The following is a 24639-nucleotide window of genomic DNA, read 5'->3' as shown; positions in this document are numbered from 1 at the left end:
CCAGCATTCAAAAGTGACCAAAACATCAGCCAGGAAGCATAGGAACTGAGAAGTGGTCTGTGGTCCCCACCTGCAGAACCACTCCTTTATTGGGGGTGTCTTGCTAATTGCCTATAATTTCCACCTGTTGTCTATTCCATTTGCACAACAGCATGTGACATTTATTGTCAATCAGTGTTGCTTCCTAAGTGGACAGTTTGATTTCACAGAAGTGTGATTGACTTGGAGTTACATTGTGTTGTTTAAGTGTTCCCTTTATTTTTTTGAGCAGTGTATATAAAAATGAATATTTTTTTTAAAGAATTTTTTTTGCAAAAATGTCTAAAAACCTGTTTTCGTTTTGTCATTATAGGGTATTGTGTGTAGATTTAATCCATTTTAGAATAAGGCTGTAGCGTAACAAAATGTGGAAAAAGTGAAGGGGCCTGAATACTTTATGAATGCACTGTACATGTCTAGACAATAGTGACCCATCCACTTAGCTAGATGTGGCTGGTGGGTGGTTATAGCGTTTCTTTCACATTACCCATCAATTTAGACAAGTGTGTCTGAGTAAGAATAATCTAATATTTATACAATATTTTTATCTCAACACTATTTTTTATATTGCAACTATGTAAATATGCAAGTATCTGTACTGTATACACCTTCTGTATCCTCTGCATGTGACAAATAAACTTTGATTTTACTTGATATAGTGTGTTTACCAGAGTCGGTAATGTGAAGAACAACATGACCTGCTTCAAAGTCAGATTAGGATATAGACCAATGACCAGATAAAGTGTATTTTTACTACTACTTTTTGCTATTACTTGTACCACTTTTAGACTTGAAATCTTTGGTTGTTTACTACACTACTCACTCTGTTTGGCACATGGCCTCACATGTGAATCCTTAAAGAGATGGGTAGGGCTAAGTCTTAAGAGGGTGTGAACGATGCTGAATGGTGTAGACAAAGAAGAGCACTCCAGTAGGTGTACCATAATATTCAAGTGCCATTTTCTCAAAAGTGGGGTTACAAGTTGATCAACTTTCAAAGCAGAATTACTTTCCCATTGTTCCTCAACTGTAGTGTATGATATACAATTTTCTAGCTCCAAGTCTCTACATTTATCCAATGTAAAAAACACAATTTCAAATTTTGCTACATAAGACCAAATTGAGGCAGTGAGTCACATTTTTGGTCAGCTCGTGCTTATATTGTGTGCATCTTCACACAATGGCATCAGTTGGATTTCAGTTGTTCATGGTGCCGGCCAGATTAGTTTTCTTTGCAAGCAAATTGTTCACCAATGACAGTGAAGTTAGGAAATTGTTCATGGTGACATTTCTCCCCTTGCCAACGTTCCACAAGGTTCCACAAGCCCCATCACCACATTCTCTGACTCTCGATCACTTGCTGCCCGATGTGGATATTTTCACAGATATTGAAAGCCGCTTAGCATGTAAAATTACGCACACTCTCACTGTAGCATACTCCAAATAGCCCGGAGGAGACTGATAAGACTGCTTTGATTCGCTGGACTGATATAGGGTGCATACAGTGCCTTCACAAAGTATTCATACCCCTTCAATTATTCCACAGCCTGAATTCACAATGTATTAAATCGTTTTTTCCCCATCTACACACAATACCCCATAACGAGAAAGTACCGTAATTTCCGGACTATTAAGCGCACCTGAATATAAGCCGCACCCACTGAATTTAATTTTAATTTTTAATTTTGAACATAAATAAGCCGCACATGTCTATAAGCCGCAGGTGCCTACCCGTACATTGAAACAAATTAACTTTACACAGGCTTTAACGAAACACGGCTTGTAACAAAAATAAATAGGCTTTAACGAAACACGGCTTGTAACAAAAATAAATAGGCTTTAACGAAGCCCGGCTTGTAACAAAAATAAATAGGCTTTAACGAAACACGGCTTGTAAAAAAAAAATAATAATTGCAGTAAACAGTGCCTACCAAGAAAGTCATTGGTCACTATCTTCCTCCTCCTGTGCACTGAAACCATCTCCTTCGGTGTCGGAGTTGAATAGCCTCAGAATTGCTTCATCCGATATTGGATCGTTTTCATTGTCGCTCTCGTCACTTTCATCTGGAGGCAAATCCCCTGCTGAGCCCTCTTCAATACGCAGCAGTCCAGCCTTTCGAAACCCGTTGATAATAGTGGATTTTTTGACAATGCTCCACGCTGTCTGTACCCACTGGCAGACTTGACCATAAGTTGCTCTTTGCATGCGGCCCGTTTTGGTGAAGGATTTCTCCCCACTTGTCATCCAAGCCTCCCGCTGAACATGGAGCGCCACCTTAAATGCACGATTTACACTGATGTCGAGTGGCTGCAAATACTTTGTTGTACCCCCAGGAATCAGGGTGACAAAATGCCTACCGTAATCAGAATGATGGGAAGTTTGAGAGCGCTCGATTTAATCTAAACAGTAAACAAAAAAGTTTTTTGACCTAAATCGGCAATTTCATTGGTCTAATGAATGCTTCATGCAGCCAAAGAACTGAGCACGTCACAGAATGTGTTTTTTTTTTAAATAAAAAATTGAAAGCGGGAAAAATGCATATATTAGCCGCGTCATTGTTTAAGCCGCGAGGTTCAAAGCCTGGGAACAAAGTAGCGGCTTATAGTCCGGAAATTACGGTAATAACATGTTTGTAGAAATGTTTGCAAATTTATTGAAAATGGAATACAGAAATAACAAATTTTCATAAGTATTCACACCCCTGAGTCAATACTTTGTAGAAGCACCTTTGGCAGCGATTACAGCTGTGAGTCTTTCAGGGTAGGTCTCAATGAGCTTTCCAGGCTTGGATTGTGCAACATTTGCCCATTATTCAAAATTCTTCAAGTTATGTCAAATTGGTTGTTGATCATTGCTAGACAACCATTTTCAGGTCTTGCCATAGATTTTCAAGAAGATATAAGTCAAAACTATAAATTGGCTATTCAGGAACATTCACTGTCTTCTTGGTAAGCAACTCCAATGTAGACTTGGCCTTGTGTTTTAGGTTATTCTCCTGCTGAAAGGTGAATTAATCTCCCAGTGTCCGGTGGCAAGCCGAATGAACCAGGTTTTCCTCTAGAAATTTGCCGGTGCTTGACTCCATTCAATTTTATATTTTATCCTGAAAAACTCCCCAGTCCTTAACGATTACAAGCATAACATGATGCAGCCACCAATACGCTTGAAAATATGGAGAGTGGCAATGTGTTGTATTGGATTTACCCCAAACATATCACTTTGTTGTATTCAGGAAAATATTTTCACTCTGTCAATTAGATTAGTATTGTGGAGTAACTACAATGTTGTTGATCCATCCTCAGTTTTCCTCTATCACAGCCATTAAACTCTGTAACTGTTTTAAAGTCGCCATTGGCCTCATGCTGAAATCCCTGAGCAGTTTCCTTCCTCTCCGGCAACTGAGTTAGGAAGGACGCCTGTATCTTTGTAGTGACTTGGTGTATTGATACACTATCCAATGTGTAATTAATAACTTCACCATGATCAAGGGGATATTCAAGGTCTGCTTTTTTTTTACCCATCTACTAATAGGTGCCCTTCTTTGCGAGGCATTGGAAAACCTCCCTGGTCTTTGTGGTTGAATCTGTGTCTGAAATTCACTGCTCTCCTGAGGGACCTTACATATAATTGCATGTGTGGAGCACAGCGATGAGGTAGTCATTCAAAATCATGTAAAAACTATTGCACACAGAGTGAAACTTATGTGACTTGTTAACACTAGAACCGCCATAGGTCAACGGCCACTGACGTTTGATTTGTAAATAAAACAAATAGGCAAAAGAAAAAGCTACCTCCTGCTCCTTCCCTGACTTTTACTAAATGTTTGCATTTTACATTGCTCAGTTGTCAGAATCTTTAAATGCCAAACTGAAAAGTATTTAGAGCTCTTTTACCTGTTGTTTCCACACCTAGTACCACCTTAATGGGCCAAGACAAATGCGCTGTAGGATGTTGGTACCAAGCCAGGCGCTAATGCGTCTCTCTCGCCTCACTGAATGACAAATGGATGAATGGGTGATAATTGTGCAGGTTACTTCACAATTTGATTTAAATTAGGCCTAGCTGAATGACAAGGAAGGTGAAGAGGTTGATTTAATTTAGAAAGACAATAGTGTAATGATGAGTTTGTTATGCCTATTTGTCAGCTTTGGCGCTCATGTTTATAGCAAATAATTTCACTGCGCGCCTTGCGGGTTGATATCATTTTCTTTTGTTTTACTTTGGAAAAATAAGCTGATATGGGATTGTTTTATTTATTATAACTACGTGTTGCAGTAGGCCTTTAGAATAACGCAAAACATATCTTGACTCTATCCTAATTGATGAGGGAAGGGAAGCAAACGATGCCAGCCCACTGAATGAATGACAAATGGATGAAAGGAGATAATTGTGCACATTACTTTAGAATCAAATTTAAATGAGGCCTAACTAAATGGTAAGGAGGGAGAAGATGTTGATTTAATTACGAACAACAATAGTGTAATGATGAGTTTGTGCCATGCCTATTTATCATCGTTGGTGCACATAAGTAATTTGACCACGCACCTTGTGTCACGTTCTGACCAGTAAGGGGTCATTTTGTTATTGTAGTTTGGTCAGGACGTGGCAGGGGGGTATTTGTTTTATGTGGTTCGGGGTGTGTGTTTATGTAGAGGGGTGTTTGTTTAGAGTATTCCGGGGTTCAGTTAGTGTATTTGTTAGTGTATTTCCATGTTCAGTCTAGTCTGTCTATTTCTATGTTTAGTTAATTGGGATTGGGCCTTCAATTCGAGGAAGTTGTTCCTCGTTGCCTCTGATCGAAGGTCCTATGTATAGGGTTGTGTTTGTCATGGGAAATGTGGGAGGTTGTTTGTGCATAGCTGTGTGTAGCCTGCATTACTGTTTGTCGTCCGTTTGTTTTCTTGTTTTGTTTGGTAAGTGTTCTAAATAAAGTAAAAATGAGCACTCAACCCGCTGCGCCTTGGTCCACTTCCTACGACGGCCGTTACAGAACCTCCCACCACCAACAGACCAAGCAGCGGGCCCAGGAGGAGGAAGGATCCTGGGCCAGGGAGAGAAGGGAGTGGAGGACATCTTGGACATGGGAGGAGATAATGGCAGGGGACAAGACCCTGCCATGGAGACAGGTGGAGACAGCAAGGGAGGAACGGCGAAGGTGGAGCGAAGACCGGGACTGTTACAGGGGTACACGGTTGGCATTTAAGCCTGAGAGGCAGCCCCAATAATTTTTTGGGGGGGGCACACGGGTAGCTTGGCTGGGCCAGGGTTAAGCTCCAAGCCAATTCTCCGTGCTTATCGGAGGCAGCCTATTACTGGTCAGCTCCCGTGCTATGGAGTGATCCGCACGGCGTTGAGGCCAAGCATTCACAGGCCGGTATGCGCGGTGCCAGCGCCCCGCATTTGCCAGGGTGAAGCGGGCATCCAGCCAGTAAGGGTGGTGCCAGTACTGTGCTTGAGACCGCCAGTGCGCCTTGACGGCCCAGTGTATCCTGTTCCCGCTCCTCGCACTAGCCTTGAGGTGCGTGTTTCCAGTCTGGCACCTCCCAAGCCAGCACCACGCACTAGGCTTCCAGTGCATCAGCCCAGTCCAGTACGTCCTGTTCCCGCTCCTCGCACTAGCCTTGGGGTGCGTGTCTCCAGTCTGATACCTCCAGTACCAGCCCCACACACTAGGCTTCCAGTGCATCAGCCCAGTCCAGTACGTCCTGTTCCCGCTCCTCGCACTAGCCTTGGGGTGCGTGTCTCCAGTCTGATACCTCCAGTACCAGCCCCACGCACTAGGCTTCCAGTGCATCAGCCCAGTCCAACTCGTCCTGTTCCTGCTCCTCGCACTAGCCCTGAGGTGCGTGTCTCCAGTCTGGTACCTCCACTACCACCCCACACACCAGGCCTCCAGTGCGTCAGCCCAGTCCAGCTCGTCCTGTCCCTGCTCCTCGTACTAGCCCTGTGGTGCGTGTCCTTAGTCCGGCGCGTCCTAAGCCAGCCCCACGCATCAGGCCTTCCGGCAATAGTGCCTCGTCCAGAACTTCCGGCAACAGTGCCCCGTCCAGAGTGTCCGGCGACAGTGCCCCGTCCAGAGTGTCCGGCGACAGTTCCCCGTCTAGAGTGTCCGGCGACAGTGCCCCGTCTAGAGATGGTCCACAGTCCGGAACCGAGTGAGACGGCCCACAGTCCGGAACCAAGTGAGACGGCCCACAGTCCGGAACCGAGTGAGACGGCCCACAGTCCGGAACCGAGTGAGACAGCCTACAGTCCGGAACCGAGTGAGACGGCCTACAGTCCGGAACCGAGTGAGACAGACGGCCTACAGTCCGGAACCGAGTGAGACAGACGGCCTACAGTCCAGAACCGAGTGAGACAGACGGCCTACAGTCCGGAACCGAGTGAGACGGCCTACAGTCCGGAGCTCCCAGAGTCGCCCTACAGTTCGGAGCTCCCAGAGTCGCCCTACAGTCTGAGGTCTACAGTGACACGCTTCAGGCCGAGGTATTCAGTAGGGGTGGACTGCTTAGGTGGGGGACTAAGGACAGAGACTGAGCCACCTCCACAGTAGGAGGTTTGGGGAGGGGGGGGGGTGTAGCACGGGAACTGTTGGAGAAGGCAGCCACCCTCCCTTCCCTCTCTTTAGTTTGGGGGGTTTATTTTAGTGTTGTGTTTTTGTGTGAGGTGCATCTGGGGTCTGCACCTTTGGGGGGGGGGGGGGGGTACTGTCACGTTCTGACCAGTAAGGGGTCATTTGTTATTGTAGTTCGGTCAGGACGTGGCAGGGGGGTATTTGTTTTATGTGGTTCTGGGTGTGTGTTTATGTAGAGGGGTGTTTGTTTAGAGTATTCCGGGGTTTTGGTCTATGTTCTATGTTAGTGTATTTCTATGTTCAGTCTAGTCTGTCTATTTCTATGTTTAGTTAACCTCTACGGGCTACGGGGGCAGTATTGAGAATTTTGGAAAAAAGATGTGCCCATTTTTAACTGCCACCTACACCAACTCAGAAGCTAGGATATGCATATTATTACCAGATTTGGATAGAAAACACTCTGAATTTTCTAAAACAGTTTGAATGGTGTCTGTAAGTATAACAAAACTCATATTGCAGGCAAAAACCTGTGAAAAATAGATTAAAAAAAATGAGAATTTTGTGACTGTACTATTTAGTGTCATTGTTTTATAGATACCACAGTGAGAAAGGATTCAGTTCGCAACTCCTACTGCTTCCACTAGATGTCAACGATCTTTAGAAAGTTGTTGGAAGCATCTGTCATGAATACAGACCGAATTAGAATGCTTACAAGTTGACACGTCATCACTTCATTTTTTGCGCCTGCGCATGAATCTGAGAAGAGTGTCTTTGTCATAATCGTTTATTCTAGACACTTGATAGGTTGTGTGAAAATATTACTGATGTTTACTGATGTTTCACGTTAAAAATGGACCAAAAGATTAATGCTAAACAACGTTTGACATGTTTGAACAAACATAAATAGATTATTTACTAGGTTTTTTTTAGCTTTTCGGCGTGACTTTACACTGCCCACCTCATTTTGTGGGAGCCTACTGAACGCTAACTATTTGGACATAAATTATGAACTTTGTCAAAAGAAACCACATTTGTTCTGGACCTGGGATCGCTGGCAGCGCCTTCTGATGGAGATAATCAAAGGTAAGGGGATATTTAGAATGTTATTATCGATATTAGATGATGCTAATGCTAACGGTATAGCTTAGCTTAGCTTAGCTTATAGCTTAGCTTATGTTGTTAGCATAGTACCCAGTTTATAGCAAAATGTGATTTCCCAGTAAAGTTATTTTGAGATCTGGCCATTCGGTAGCAATTACGAGATGATAATATATTATTCTTTGAATGACAATATTATAATTTACCAATGTTTTCGAATAGTAATTCCGTGATTTGTAATGCTGGATTCACTGGGAGCATTCGAGCCGAAAAAAATTCTGAATTTCACCGCAACTGTAAATGCTGTTTTTGGATATAAATATGAACTTGATGGAACTAAAAATGCATGTATTGTCTAACATAATGTCCTATGAGTGTCATCTGATGCAGATTGTCAAAGGTAAGTGCATAATTCTAGCTAGTTTTCTGTCTGTTGATGCCCTTCTTTGAATTGGCTAAACATTACACGCAGCTATTGTCAATGTACTCTCCTCACATAACCTAACTTTATGCATTCTCCGTAAAGCCTCTGAAAATCGGACAGCGTGGTTAGATTTAGGAGATATATCTTTCAAATGGAGGAAAATAGTTGATTATTTGAAATGATTACTCTTGCAGTTTTGAATTCCCCGCCATGGTCACATGACAATGAATCCCAATACCGGGATAAGATCCTGCCCCCTGGCCTCATTAATTGGGATTGGGCCTTCAATTGGAGGCAGCTGTTCATCGGTGCCTCTGATTGAAGGTCCTATGTATAGGGGTGTGTTTGTCATGGGAATTGTGGGAGGTTGTTTGTGCATAGCTGTGTGTAGCCTGCATTACTGTTTGTCGTCCGTTCGTTTTCTTGTTTTGTTTGGTAAGTGTTGTAAATAATGTAAAAAGAGCACTCAACCATCTGCGCCTTGGTCCACTTCCTACGACGGCCGTTACACCTTACGGGTTGATACCATTCTGTTTAAAGTTTTACTTTGTAAAAATAAGCCGTTATGGGACTGTTTTTTAAATTTCTAATCACATTTATTGTAAGGGAAACGAAAACATTCTATGAAAACATGCAGTAGGCCTTTAGAATAATGCAAAACATATTCTTGACTATCCAAGTTGATGAGCGCGGGGAAGCAAACGATGTCAGTCAGCCTGCACAGCCGGCCCATCGAAACTACACCTAATTTCACACATAAGAGTTAGAATATAGACTAGATTAAATTGACAATAGTCTGATGAGTGACAATACTATCAGTTGTCAAATTGTACATGAAGAGATGGACATAGCTTAGAAATGACAGATGCAGGGAAAGGACCATCACCTTATCAAATCATCCTTCAGAGTCACATGCAGGTAAAACGTTTTGATTTCTATATAGTATCAAAAAGAGCATATTCTGCAGTTTCTATGATACTTACATTTGTCAAATAACTCTCAAAATTCAGAGGTGCAATTCCATTTCCAAATGTCACTTTTTCCAAGAATATCTGCACAATCCATGTGTTCAGCAAATGACAAATTCACAATTGTGTTTTCTTTTAAATACATTTTCTTATTTCCATTTTTTTTTTTGACCTGACAAAACTAAATTATTACGGACTTCCTTGTGATGGATGAACTAGTGGTATTTCGTTATTACTTATAGCCTAGAGTAACAAAACGAATAAAAATGCAATTATGTTCATTGTAATAATAGTAATTTTACCTAAGACCTTTAAAAACACCATCAAATGATTATTCTTCAGATAGCATATATGAAATGTACTTATTAGACCATTAGAATATTGATGAGTCATTGGTTGGAAGTGTCAAGAATTGGCTTTAGGCCTACATTTTCACTAGGAATTTGTACATTTATAAAAAAAAACATATCCTTGACTCTATCTAAACACAAACATATTGTTGTTATATTTTTTAATGGATATACTGTGCATTTCCACAAATATTTATTCATGCATATCATGCTTTACAATTGATTCTTCACTATTTAACAAGCCTTGGTGCTTATGTTTGCGCACCTTGCGGGTTGATATGTGGCAACGGTCCCTAGCAGGTACTTATAGGCTGAAAGGCCAGTCGGTTCTTGTGTTACGCACATTTTTACTCCTGAACATACAGTTGAAGTCGGAAGTTTACATAACTTAGGTTGGAGTCATTAAAACTTGTTTTTCAATCACTCCACAAATTTCTTGTTAACAAACTATAGTTTTGGCAAGACGGTTAGGACATCTACTTTGTGTAATTTTTCCAACAATTGCTTACAGGCAGATTATTTCACTTGTAATTCACTGTATCACAATTCCAGTGGGCCAGAAGTTAACATACACTAAGTTGGCTGTGCCTTTCAACAGCTTGGAAAATTCCAGAAAATGATGTCATGGCTTTAGAAGCTTCTGATAGGCTAATTGACATAATTTGAGTCAATTCGAGGTGTACCTGCAGATGTATTTCAAGGCCTACCTTCAAATCAGTTTGACATCAAGGGAAAATCAAGAGATATCAAAAAATAATAAAACAATTGTAGATCTCTACAAGTCTGGTTCATCCTTGGGAGCAATTTCCAAACGCCTGAAGGTATCACATTCATCTGTACAAACAATAGTCCACAAGTGTAAACACCATGGGACCACGCAGCCGTCATACCGCTCTGGAAGGAGACGCGTTCTGTCTCCTAGAGATGAACGTACTTTGGTGAGAAAAGTGCAAATCAATCCCAGAACAACAGCAAAGGACCTTGTGAAGATGCTGGAGGAAACAGGTACAAAAGTATCTATATCCACAGTAAAACGAGTCCTATATCGACATAACCTGAAAGGCCGCTCAGCAAGGAAGAAGCCACTGCTCCAAAACCGCCATAAAAAAAGCCAGACTACAGTTTGCAACTGCACATGGGGACAAAGATCGTACTTTTTGAAGAAATGTCCTCTGGTCTGATGAAACAAAAATAGAACTGTTTGGAGGAAAAAGGGGGAGGTTTGCAAGCCGAAGAACACCATTCCAACTGTGTGGGGGTGCTGTTGTGGGGGTGCTTTGCTGCAGGAGGGACTGGTGCACTTCACAAAATAGATGGCATCATGAGGAAGGAAAATTATGTGGATATATTGAAGCAACATCTCAAGACATCAGTCAGGAAGTGTAGGCCAGTGACAAAAAAATTCAATTTTAATCCATTTTAAATTCCTGCTATAACACAACAAAATGTGGAAAAAGTCAAGGGGTGTGAATACTTTCTGAAGCACTGTGCCATTTTAAGATTATAATTAACATGGATCAATACAATAGAATGGGCCGCCCCTGTTCTTCATTTAAAATAGTTGATTATATAATTATGCATCGTTCGCTTCCCCTCGCTCATCATCTCACCCATTCTCCCTCTTTCTCCCCATCATACTTTACTTAATTTATTTAATCTTTTGTTATATGTGTGAAATTAGTTTCAGTATAGTTTAGGTTCAGTTTCAAAGCAATTATCGGGGTGATTATCAGATGGGCACTTTCAACTGTCGGAAGAAGGAGTGGAGCGGAGCTGGCCCTACTCTTGGGAGAAGGAGGGCAACGGGGAAAACCATAAAACAGTTATGTTTGTGATATTAAGATTCTAACACCGACTGTGTTATATAGACTTATTTAGGAAAAGACAAGGACTGCTTTAGCGGTTCTAGTGTTAAGGTATAGACACTCTCGTCGAATTCTTGCTATTCTGAGCACCAAGATGCACTTCACAGTAACAAAATGTCTACCTTGAACCTGACCGGTGAAATGACACAACGCCCCAAAACCATCATGTGTAATAAATACATTTCCATGCAAACTTACAGAAGACCAACTTAAAAAAGAGACCAGAAGTTATTTTATAATCTCAAAGGGTATGTCCCAAATTGCACCATATTCCCTACATAGTGCTACTTTTGACCAGAGCTCTATAGGTGATCTGGGACACAGACAAAGTCACAGCAACAACATTCCCAATTGTTGGGTTGGGCTATGAACTGTGATCTGGCAATGTGAGCCTTGGTACCTTGGTGGCCAGGCGTTTGACGGCCTCCTCCTTGCGTCTCTGGATCTCAGGGGTGCTGGGACAGCTGTTGTTTCGCATGGTGTTGGTGACGCTGGGTGGAGGGGTGGGCTGAGGGGGCTGGCTGAGGGGGAGGTCGGTGCTCTGGGCGTCCCCACCATCTAGAAGGAAGAGCGGGAGGGAAGCAGGGTCGTCCATCAACAGGAAGACTCACTGTAAAGACTATTCAGGTGCAACCATGGTTGCATCCTAAATGGCACCCTATTCCAATAGTGCACTACTTTTTACTCGTCAAAAGCAGCACACTATATAGGGAATTGGCTGCTGTTTGGGACTTAGCTGATAACTTTTCATTATTTGACAAATCAGTTCTGATTCTCACAATGAAAATGTATTTTCATTCGTACAGAATAACCTTGTGAGATTGTGTGGAAGACTTATGCATAGCATATAGTATTCAGCATTTCCCAACTCAAGAAAGCATAGAAATTACATCAATGCAACCAAGGCTGTGTCCTTCTGTATTCAGAAACCAACAGTAGTCTGTAGAATTACAATTACACTACCGTTCAAAAGTTGGGGTCACTTAGAAATGTCCATGTTTTTCAAAGAAAAGCAAATTTTTTGTACATGCTGCCTTGAAGGCCTTCTGCCTTGAAGGCCAGCATCCCGGAGTCGCCTCCTCACTGTTGACATTGAGACTGGTGTTTTGTGGGTACTATTTAATGAAGCTGCCAGTAGAGGACTTGTGAGGCGTCTGTTTCTCAAACTAGACACTCAAATGTACTTGTTCTCTTGCTCAGTTGTACACCGGGGCCTCCCACTCCTCTTTCTATTCTGGTTAGAGACAGTTTGCGCTGTTCTGTGAAGGGAGTAGTACACAGCGTTGTACGAGATCTTCAGTTTCTTGGTAATTTATCACATGGAATAGCATTAATTTCTCAGAACAAGAATAGACTGACCAGTTTCAGAAGAATGTCTTTGTTTCTGGCCATTTTGAACCTGTAATCAAACCCACAAATGCTGATGCTCCAGATACTCAACTAGTCTAAAGAAGGCCAGTTTTATTGCTTCTTTAATTAGCACAACAGTTTTCAGCTGTGGTAACATAATTGCAAAAGGGTTTTCTAATGATCAATTAGCCTTTTAAAATGATCAACTTGGATTAGCTAACACAACATGCCATTGGAACACAGGAGTGATGGTTGCTGATAATGGGCCTCTGTACGCCTATGTAGATATTCCATAACAAATCAGCCGTTTCCAGCTACAATTGTCATTTACAACATTAACAATGTCTACACTGTATTCCTGATCAATTTTATGTTATTTTAAAGGACAGAAAATTAGCTTTTCTTTCAAAAACAAGACATTCCTAAGTGACCCCAAACTTTTGAACGGTAGTGTACATATTTTTTTCTGCCATTCAGTAGACAAGTGAAAACTTTATACTTATCAGCATCACTTCCTGTCAGAACCTGGATGATTGACGTGTTTGGCTACACAGTTCCTGGACATTTCATGTCACTACTGTACATGTTGATGGGTTTAACCACACATTATTTCAGCCCATAGTCTAATCTCCTTTCTGTAAGTCCCTGACATGTCTATTTACACGTGAGCACCCAACATGAATGATGATGATGAGGAGGATTAGGTCACATTTGGTCCAGGCAGTGCGTGACTGTGGATGCGTCCTGGGCCCCTGGTCAAAGGGAGGGCACTAAATAGGGAATAGGGTACCATTTGAAACGTAACTAAGGGTTATTTCTTACTTTTGGGCGATGAGCTGGGGCTGTTAGAGGCGATCTGCCGCATGCGGCCGCCGTGACAGCTGAGCGCCACCAGGCGGGAGATGATGGCCGTCTTGCCGAAGCCCACGTTGCCCACAACCACGGCGCCATGCCTCTCCTCGCAACCGTCGCCCTTCATAGCGTCCTCCAGTTGCTGGAAGAGCCAATCGCGGCCCACAAACACAGAGTCTGTGGTGATGCTGGGCACCTCGAACAGCAGCGGCTTGAGCATGATGTCCACCGTCTTGTAGGGAGCGAAGCGTGCTAGAGGGAACCAAATAAAAGACAAACCTTTACTAACTGAAAGTTCATAAGAAAAGAGGGCATATATAACGAATCATACATTTAGCTAGGCGTGAGAGTGAATAAATAGACAGACATTTATTTGCCTCCCTAGCTGGCGTGAAGCCAAGCCTCGAAACCAATTCAGTCACTGATTAGGGAACGTCTCCATCTGAAACACCGTTTACACCTGCACTGTTTACCTTCCACATCTTTCATCTGTTTTCTCTGAAAGCCAGCACTCAGTCAAAATGACCCAATATGATACAATGTTTAACATTTCTGTGGATTGCAAACCTGACACATACACACGCCACGGCAAGATCAAACTCGCACATCGAGATGAGAGATCAATTAGAATGCGGAGGCCAAGCCCTAGTATCATCCAGGATAATCAGATTGAAATCAACATATTTTTCTCCTGTAATCGTCTGAACCGTCTTTGTGTGTCTCATTGTCACACCATTCGTTCACAAACCATTCGAGGAACATTAATATCAGTTGATCATAACAAAAAAATCACTGTCCGTCTGTCTGTCTGTCTACGGCGGTTGCAGTGTGATAAGTGCTGACTGTCAGCCAGGCGATAAACACCTGCTGCAGGCCAAACACTCTTCTCAGGGCTGTTGAGGGGGAGGAGAGGAGATGCCTGGACTGCATTCAGTGTCCACCACACAGCTAGAGAAAGAGTGGGCTATTTTTCCTCGGTAGCTTTCTCTTTCTCTCTTCATCATTGCCCTCTCTATCTCTCCCCCCTCTCTCTGTATTTTTCCCTCTCTCGCTCTCTCTGTCTTTCTTTCTTTCTCTCTCTTTTTCTCTCTCCATCTCTTAGTCTGAGCTATGACCAGCTAGCACCATTGGCTTGGACCATTTGTAAGTGATCTTTACTGCATAAGAGAGACAAATCAGTACTAGCCGTACTATCCGACGACCGCCAGTCCCCTCCGTCTACTGAGCTCTGGGAATAGCAGTTTAGTTGGTGCACAACTGCATTTAAATGGAAATCATGGAGGTGGATGGCAAAGGTTTGCAATTTAACAAACATGAATGCTTCTATTAGACTGCTTAAAGTGTCTAATGAAAGCCAAACACATAATGCTCATAAATGTGGACTGTTGCAAAAATGTCTGTCCAGAGGGACATTTTACATAAGTCTAACAACTTTATACTGACAGCGGCAGAGAAAACTGAGAGGGTTTAAAAGAGGGTTAAATAGTAGCAGCATTAAAGGGGGGGACCAACTCCATATTAATAAACATACTTTTCACCATGTAGCATATGCTGCTCTGTGTTCTATGGAATAGGTTTACATTTTCCTTATGTTTTGTTTATAATTCTGGTGTGCATTGTGCTGGCCCTTGTTCTATCCCGGAGAATAGCTAGTTACTGTATGGCTGTGATCCAAATGGCACCTTATTCCCTATTATATAGTGCACTACAAAGGGCCCTGATCAAAAGAAGTGAACTATATAGGGAATGGGGTACCATTTAGGACATAGTCTAGGTGTACATGCTGTTTAATAGTACCTTTGGAGTCTTGTGGTGCCCTCCCACCTGTGTTATGCCAGGGCAGCCGAATGGACGTCCGCAGGGGAGTATTACGCTGTTCATCAAGATAGCTCAGGTCTTCCAGCTTGGTGGAACTGGTGGCTACAGAGAAAGAGAGAAAACGATGAGATCATGTGTTTTTCACGAAAATGATGACGTGATTCACAGTTCAGCCTTTATTAGGTGAATGCACATGATCAGATGACCCTAAACAGACAATGATCACAATCTAAAACCAATGATGACAAACATGTCACAGGGGAAATCATGTCAATAAGTCATAAATTCTAATCCAGGGCTTGTCCGGAATACGCTGAGAGAAAAGAGGAGTAGAGAGAAGAAGAAGGGACACAGATCCAGGGTGACGATGGCAGGATTTCAGCAGAGGAAAGTGAACGGGAGTTGGGCCAGAGCAGTGGACCCTGGCATTGGCAGTTCCCTGGAGGTGGTGTCGGCACTGGGCAGCCAGATACAGTACAGCCGACAGGAGAGGTGAGCAATATCCATTCAATATCCCCCCTAAAATCCCCTGTTACCCACCCTGATCCAACCTGACAGCTGAGGAGGATCCAGAGAGAGGGGAGGTCTGTCCCCCATAAACACTCCTAGTGTAGTGGAGTACAAACTGAGCTACAGTAACAACCCAAATACAACTAGGCCTGCGTCCCAAATGCCTCACTATTCCCTTTATAGTGCAATACTTTAGACCAGGGCCCATAGTGCATCTGGTGAAAAGTAGTTCACTTTATAGGGAATATGGTGCCATTTGGGACTCAGCGAATGAATACGGATGTCAGGAACACAACAAACAGAACCAACAGACACATTTACTCAATAAAGACAGCCTTACTACAGGAATTACTGCATGAAAACATACAGTAGGCTACAGCAGCATTACAGAGAGAAGTCACAGGAGAAGAAACAGCCATGAAGGAAGAATGACTGCAAACAATTCCTGTCATTGGATCAGAATGAGAAGTGATAATAAACACTAGCAGTTTGCTATATAAAATTCAACCTCAAACTCTACCTACCGTCTGAGCCGGCATCCTCTAGCAACATGCAGACAAAGACAGACAACGTGAAACAAGGTCTTCGGTGTTCCTGGCAACAATGAAATCACCATGGAGACCTGGCTGTCATGTTTAAAGGAACAACAACAATGCGGACAAGCCACCACTTGTTTTTTGCTAAACAGCTAAATGGATGTACCAATTATAGATTGTCCCTTTAACAGGAAAAATCAAAGCCCTTCTCTCTCTCTCTCTACTCCATCTGCCTCAGCTGAGCTGGGAGGACATACAGGACAGTATGCGACTCTCTTCTCCAACTTACTTGGAGGAATGTTCTCCTAATTAGGAACCAGCAGGCAAGGCAGCGCGCATCAACAGAACTTTAATAGGCATCAACAGAACTTTAATAGGCATCCATATAACTTTAATAGGAATCAATAGAACTTTAATAGGCAAAAATAAAATTCAACGATCAGCCACTTTTATGTTTCACTTTTCACAAGCCTGATGATGTGAATTTTACTTCGGCTCCAAAATGAGAATAAATGACAGCTCAAGTCCGGGAAAGCATAACTTTAATTCAGCATGCACAGTGAGAAATCACTTCACACGATGCAGCCAGAATGTTAAACCGTTTGTTGCACTTGAGCTCAACGCTCCCAACAGTGCCAACCTGTTAGTGCTGGGCAGTGGGCCCCCCGCCGGTATTACCACACTAGAGGCTGAAGTAGCTACTTACAGTCGGTCAGCGGCAGCAGAGCCAGAGAGCTGGGCAGGACAGCAGCAGGAATTTAAAAACCTTCCTGGCATGGAGCAGGCAGACTGAGAGGCAGGCAGGGCGGAGGCTCTTTGTGGAAAAGCTCCAGAGAATTATTCTCCCCACTGGGCTGGATGCTCATCAGGGTACCCAAGTGAATCTTCTGCCCCAGCGCTCCCATCCATGTCCAGGCACACTGGCCGCATTCAACTGGTGACTGGGCTTGGCAGTCCACAGGCACGGCTCCCTCTCCCTCTCCCTACCTCACAACATCCACAGCATTAGCAGCGCTCCGTGCAAAATGAATGCAGGTGCTTTATGAGAATGTTCCCTCTACCCACCCCTCACACAGATTTTTAGCAAGCGGAGGAGAAAAAGCATGTGAATAAACCAAAGAAGAAATGAAAGGCGGGAATGCGATGAAAGCTGCTCTCCTGGTTGATTACAGTTTGCACTAGGCAGCCGGACTCACAGAGGAATTAATCAATGATCCTCCCTGTACTGCTGTCACACAGAGAGAGCGGGGAGGGAGAGAGGGGGGAGATGGAGAAAGAGAGTGAGAGATAGAGGGAGATATACAGTATATACAGAGAGGGAGATAGGAAAGGGAGAGAAGGGAGAGAGAAAGTGAAAGAGAGAGGGATAGAGAAAAGAAAGAGCCAAAACCAGGGCACCGGGAGAGGAGGAAGAAGGTAGTGTGAACCGCAGAGTGAATGATGTAAGGAAGAGAGGAGTGAGAGATGGCAGAAAGGAGGGGGACAGGAGAAGAGATGGAGGGAGGGAGAGAGAGAGAAGTTAAGTTGAAAGTCTGTGCGGCGATCCAGCTCTAGCGCATCATTCAAGCCCCATGCTGACATTCGTGGACTGCAGTGAGATTACCATCCCATCTCTCCCTTCTCTACCTCTCTCCCTCCCCCCCTTTCGTGCTCTCAGTAGACCCATTGGAATTGGTATCCCTTTATACGAAGCCTCTTCTCTCTCTCTTATTTTTCTTATTCTTATTCTTATTCCGGCAGCAGATCATTCCTGGTTGATGTGATATTGTGTATGAATGTGTTGGGAGCAGCTTTGAAGCTCCACAGATGTGACAGGTTCCCTTCTGATGAAAATCGGTATTTGTTTTGTGCGGCTTTGACCTTTGAATCCCTCTGTTCTTTGTCTCCTGTGTCGGAGTAAGATGGGGGGGGGGTAAACTGAGTTGCGAGCTCTGTGGACATCGCTTCACTTGCACCCGTGCACCACTCCCCAGTACTTGTGTACAACCCAAATGGCAATCCTATTCTCAAAAGTAGTGCACTACACAGGGAACAGGGTGCCACAGACCATAGGGGTAAAAGTAGTGTACTAGTGTACAGTTGAAGTTGGACGTTTACATACACCTTAGCAAAATACATTTAAACTCAGAATAATATTGGAGAAAATGATTTATTTCAGCTTTTATTTCTTTCATCACATTCCCAGTGGGTCAGAAGTTTACATACACTCAATTAGTATTTGGTTTCGGGTAGCCTCCCGCAAGTTGGTGGATTTTGGCCCATTCCTCCTGACAGAGCTGGACTCCTTGCTCACACACGCTTTTTCAGTTCTGCCAACAAATTTTCTATGCGAGGTCAGGGCTTTATGATGGCCACTCCAATACCTTGACTTTGCTGTCCTTAAGCCATTTTGCCACAACTTTGGAAGTATGCTTGGGGTCATTGTCCATTTGGAATACCCATTTGCGACCAAGCTTTAAAATCCTGACTGATGTCTTGAGATGTTGCTTCAAAATATCCACATAATTTTCCTCCCTCATGATGCCATCTATTTTGTGAAGTGCACCAGTCCCTCCTGCAGCAAAGCACCCCTACAACATGATGCTGCCACCCCCATGCTTCACGGTTGGGATGGTGTTCTTCGGCTTGCAAGCCTCCCCCTTTTTCCTCCAAACATAACGATGGTCATTATGGCCAAACAGTTCTATTTTTGTTTCATCAGACCAGAGGACATTTCTCCAAAAAGTACGATCTTTGTGCAGTTGCAAATCGTAGTCTGGCTTTTTTATGGCGGTTTTGGAGCAGTGGCTTCTTCCTTGCTGAGCGGCCTTTCAGGTTATGTCGATATAGGACTCGTTTTACTGTGGATATAGATACTTTTGTACCTGTTTCCTGCAGCATCTTCACAAGGTCCTTTGCTGTTGTTCTGGGATTGATTTGCACTTTTCGCACCAAAGTACGTTCATCTCTAGGAGACAGAACGCGTCTCCTTCCTGAGCGCTATGACGGATGCGTGGTCCCATGGTGTTTACACTTGCGTACTATTGTTTGTACAGATGAATGTGGTACCTTCAGGCGTTTGGAAATTTCTCCCAAGAATGAACCAGACTTGTGGAGGTCTACAATTTTTTTTTTGAGGTCTTGGCTGATTTCTTTTGATTTCCCCATGATATCAAGCAAAGAGGCACCGAGTTTGAAGGTAGGCTTTGAAATACATACCCAGGTACACCTCCAATTGACACAAATTATGTCAATTAGCCTATCAGAAGCTTCTAAAGCCATGACATCATTTTCTGGAATTTTCCAAGCTGTTTAAAGGCACAGTCAACTTAGTGTATGTAAACTTCTGCCCACTGGAATTGTGATACAGTGAATTATAAATTAAATAATCTGTCTGTAAACAATGGTTGGGAAAATTACTTGTGTCATGCACGAAGTAGATGCCCTAACCGACTTGCCAAAACTATAGTTTGTTAACAAGAAATTTGTGGAGTGATTGTAAAACAGGTTTTAATGACTCCAACCTAAGTGTATGTAAACTTCTGACTTCAACTGTATATAGGGGGAATAAGGTGCCTATTGGGACACACCCCCAGTGTTAGTTAGTGGGCTCTGGTATAGGCTTAATGCCTCCAGAAGCCTCTTGGCATCTCCCACCTCAAATCCCTTTCTGACCCGCCATGTCAAAATGCCCTGAGCTGGAATTGACTAAGTGCAAAATAGAAATCAAAGTCGCTTACGCACAGATTTTGGCACGTAACCAAGTTAACAGATTACGCTCGATACCTCGCTGGTTGTCGCTGGCTGCATGGCGAGCAATCTGATTGTTATGATGAAAATAAATAAACTAATGAGGATGTAACAGCCTGCATAAATCTGTTTTATCCCCTGTTATTTTGTTACCAAACACAAACCCCTTTATTTATCCCACGGTAAGACATGACAGAATATATGAGGAGTAAGTTGCTCCCCTAGCGGGCACAGAGACTTAGATCTGACCTGTTAGTGTGGTGCAGGCAGAAGACACTGCAGACACTGCAGGGCACATAGCAGAATGCAGAAAAGCTTTAAAGTAGACCAGAGCACACAAACTTCACTGGAGCCCTGCATTACACTGCCTACATCCCCAGAATGCTGGTCAAGCAATACAGGCAAACTACATGTATGGAAAGACTCAATATCAACGTTATATGAGATAATTAAGGTAAGTGTACCTATTAAGCCTGCCAAAATCTAAGTTTAGACATTTCTAACATATACTGCCCTAATTTCTGTTAGAAAAGTTGAGATGGAATGAAAGACTCATCTCTCACATGAGGTTTTATGACTTTACTTAAATTCTTAAATAAATATTTGATACAATATGTGAAAAGTCCGGACTGAGCATAATTGGTACGGAAAGCCCATAGGTGTTCCAAATAAGCCCACCTAATTTTAACAACGTACAAACTGACATTTATATAAAATGTGATTATATTAATCTCCCCTAAATTTAGTAAAATAAACTGATAATTACTATTCATCATGAAAGTAGCACTCGTAACAGGGGGGTCCAGGGGGGTCCAATCGTATCCACAAAGACCAATGTGGATTTAGGCTTTTGTTCTTGCCAACCAGTACACACCAGTACTTGGTTATAAAAAAAAAAACGGACCCTCTGTGGATAAGAAGCCATGAACAAAGACCACAACACACACACAAGTTTCAATGAATTATCTGAAAGCGGATTCACATTTGCTGTCCTGCTATTCCTGTTAATTAGTTGAACTTCCTAAAGCCTATCTGAAGACCGTTTCAAATCTCCCTTTCTACTGTTGTATTACACAATTACAGGTGGTGGACCAACAAACAGAATCACCTGGATGAATGAAGGACAATGTCACTTGTGAATATGACAATGTCACTTGTGGGAATTTACACATAACTGTAAATAACTTAATAATAAAACATCTGATTGGTTTAGAATAAAAACTGCTATGGACATGACAACCAGATTAATTGATTGAAACATTAAAGAGCAGAATTGTTTTATTTTTTACTTGAATTCAAAGATGAAAATGGGCTTAATAGGTACACTTACCCTAACAATCACATAATTTATTTTGAGGATCACCAGGATCCAGACTAAGAAAAAAGTATAGATTCCACATATTCCTGATATGCAGTACACTCAAGTTCTAGTTCATTCAATGAAGTTACATGGCAGAATACAATTGAACTCTGAATTGTGTGATGGATGAAATTAAAAAAGGATGCTAATAAAGTCCCACAAGGAGTGAATCCACAAAGCAAAGAAATGTTGGGACCTGTCAGTCAAACTCTGTCAGATGGCTCACTGGAGGCTGGTAGCATACTGTGCTCGGTTGTCTCTCCACAGGTTTATATAAATCAATAAGCACCACTGAGTTGAATGCTAATTGGCTGCTCAAAATTGGATCCGATCGATCCCTGAAGGAGAGGTCTTTATCTTTGCTCTGGCTCTAACCTTCTTCACCCATTGGCAACTTTGTGAAAAAGGACAATTCGACTCACGTCAATGTGACCTTTCAAAGTGTTGTCTTTCAGGCTACGTCCCCAATGGCACCCAAATGTAGTGCCCTATGTAGGGAAAAGGGTGCCCCTCAGTCTCCAAACTGAGCCAGTCAATGTCCAGATATGGTCAGAGGCAATGTTCCCTCTAATATTTTTCGGCACTGAGCAAATTTGAGGTCTGCTAAGCGCAAACTTGAACATCGTAAAATGTCTGTGCAACTTCTGCCGAGTGTTTACTGTGAGCACTGGGGCTGTACCCGCTTTCATTTACAGTTTTAACAGTGGCCAAGTAGGCTACTGTGGCTATTCGATCATAATGTAGGCCTACCAGAGTGGCCTACCATCAAAAACAATGGAGAAAACGCATCCCATAACATTTTAACATAGAAATAGCAGTTCTATCATTCAGCCTACAGTAACAGCCAATCTGTGTTCAATGTAGGCCTACATTCCATGAGACTGAAAAAAACACGCAGGGCTTCAAATGAACCTGATTATCCACTTGTCCTTCAGACAAGGAGGTGACTGAACATTTTGTTGTGTTGTTTGATGCAAGAAATCACTTTACAAAATACAATGAATCATTATTCCCATACCATTTATTACAGAGAACAAGACAAATTATGCTACCCTCTGCCTATTGGCTACTTAGCTTATTCAAGCCTGTCTCAAAACACAACACTGCCCCTTTAAGACATAAAAAAGCTCTTTACCTGACCTGCTTTTCAAAGATGGCTAGAAATGTACACATTTTGTGCTCTTGTAGGAAGTAATCACTCCCCCATTGCTGACTACAAATGATCTATAACTGGGCTAATAACTCACTAACTAGCAAAGGATATGAACAAATGTGCACACGTGGCTACATGCAGGGATGCAAACTGGTGAGGGCCCAAAAAGGTAAAACCTTTGTTTGTTGCACTGAAACATGCAAAAAAATCCCTGCTAGGGAGAAAAACAGGTTTTACCTAATTAAACAACAAAGAATATGATCTACATGATCAGTTGCTGTGTGTAAAATAAAAAATAAAAAGTGGTTAATGTGAACCTAACTCACAGCTAAAAAAAATGTAAAGAAAGCAACCCAATGTTATTTGTTGCCTAGACTTTACTGCAAATGACACTCAAGTCTTGAGAAAAAACAATACACTAATATTGCAGTTAGCTATGACAGCCTTTATAATAGAACGCTTGTGACCACACACACATCTAAATATTGCACTTGGGGAAAAAAAACATCTTAAAGTAGAATTAGAATGAAACAAACAGGCATTATATTTTTGCTCTATTATAGTGGCCACTATAGACATTGATCAAGTGCACAAGGCTACATGTGTGCAAAAATAACGTTCACTGAGTAAAAAATGTAATAATCCCCTCACTCACACACAAGTGTTACTGTCAAGTTCAACACAACTAAAGCAATATCTTTGGGCTACAGTGCACATTATTACATTGTACACTTTCTGCCTGTGGACATCTGTTCGACAATGTGCCAGCAGCAGAGCATGATACCATTTGTTGGCATAATTGATCTCTTTCAGGCAGAGAGTACACCTGGCATACACCTTTTTATCCACTGTATTGAAAAAGTGAGAAAGAGGGAAAGTGTGGGGTGTTCCTTTCACCTCTATAGCGGCATCCACTTGTTTAAAGCCTCATTTACACCTAATTCTCTCATTCTGAAAATTAACCAAATACTGTAGAGGGAAAACATTAGTTCACAGATGGTAGTTAGTTAGTTCGCTAGTTAATAACATTTCACACAGATTGCCAGGGTCCAGTAAGCAACTAACGTGTTATAACTTGAGGAATGGCAAGGAGTCGTATACCAGCTAATACTATAGCGAATTGGTTAGTTACTAATGTTATCTCAGGGCTGAGCCTTGGATACAGCCAGTATTGCTCCAAACGCGAAACACTCGTTCCCTTACAGTCAGTAGTGATCCAAAGCCCCCGCAAACTTTTCTAATTGGATCTATATGAATCATATAGGTCACCTATTTTGAATTCGAAAAGGCGAATTTCGCCGAAAGGTGAACAGTTTGCATCCCTGTACATGCAGCTGTCGCTTTGATCTAAAAACAAGCGCATAATAATCGCAACCGCTCATGCTGTAAAACAGTCCAGTTCAATGTGAACGGCACAAATCCATATATGGCAATGGTCTATTTGCATATACAGTGCATTCGAAAAGTATTCAGACGCCTTCCCTTTTTCCAAATGTTGTTACTTTACAGCCTTATTCTAAAATGGATTAAGTAAATAAAATCCTCATCAATCTATACACAATGCCGCATAACGATAAAGCGAGAACAGTTTTTTTTAATGTTTGCACATTTATCAAAAATAAAAAACAGAAATAACTTATTTACATAAATATATTTACATAAATTAAATTGATTGGACATGATTTAGAAAGGCACACACCTGTCTATATTAGCCATGAGGACGAAGGAATTGTCCGTAGAGAGAGGATTGTGTCGAGGCACAAATCTGGGGAAGGGTACCAAAAAAATGTCTGCAGCAGTGAAGGTCCCCAAGAACACAGTGGTCTCCATAATTCTTAAAAATGGTAGAAGTTTGGAACCACCAAGACTCTTCCTCTAGAGCTGGCCACCCGGCCAAACTGAGCAATCGGGGGAGAAGGGCCTTGGTCAGGGAGGTGACCAAGACCCGAGGGTCACTCTGACAGAGCTCCAGAGTTCCTCTGTGGAGATGGGAGAACCTTCCAGAAGGACAA

At 42.4% G+C, this 24639-nt stretch overlaps 1 protein-coding gene across 9 annotated transcripts in view; it reads right to left on the bottom strand.

The window, feature by feature from the left end:
- LOC115160706 (protein TANC1) overlaps positions 1-24639 on the bottom strand; it is a 286753-nt gene that overhangs the window by 83534 nt on the left and 178580 nt on the right. For all 9 annotated transcript variants that reach the window (XM_029710993.1, XM_029710992.1, XM_029710995.1 and 6 more), the window contains 3 exons: positions 15319-15441; positions 13492-13773; positions 11720-11877 (listed from right to left, as the gene is read on the bottom strand). In XM_029710993.1, the coding sequence (XP_029566853.1) occupies positions 11720-11877; positions 13492-13773; positions 15319-15441 (563 nt within the window). The remainder of the gene's footprint in view (positions 1-11719; positions 11878-13491; positions 13774-15318; positions 15442-24639) is intronic.

Source organism: Salmo trutta, chromosome 24, assembly GCF_901001165.1.
Source record: "Salmo trutta chromosome 24, fSalTru1.1, whole genome shotgun sequence".
NCBI lineage: Eukaryota > Metazoa > Chordata > Actinopteri > Salmoniformes > Salmonidae > Salmo > Salmo trutta.
The sequence above is the reverse complement of the archived record's forward strand: the minus strand, read 5'-3'. Positions and strand labels throughout refer to the sequence as shown.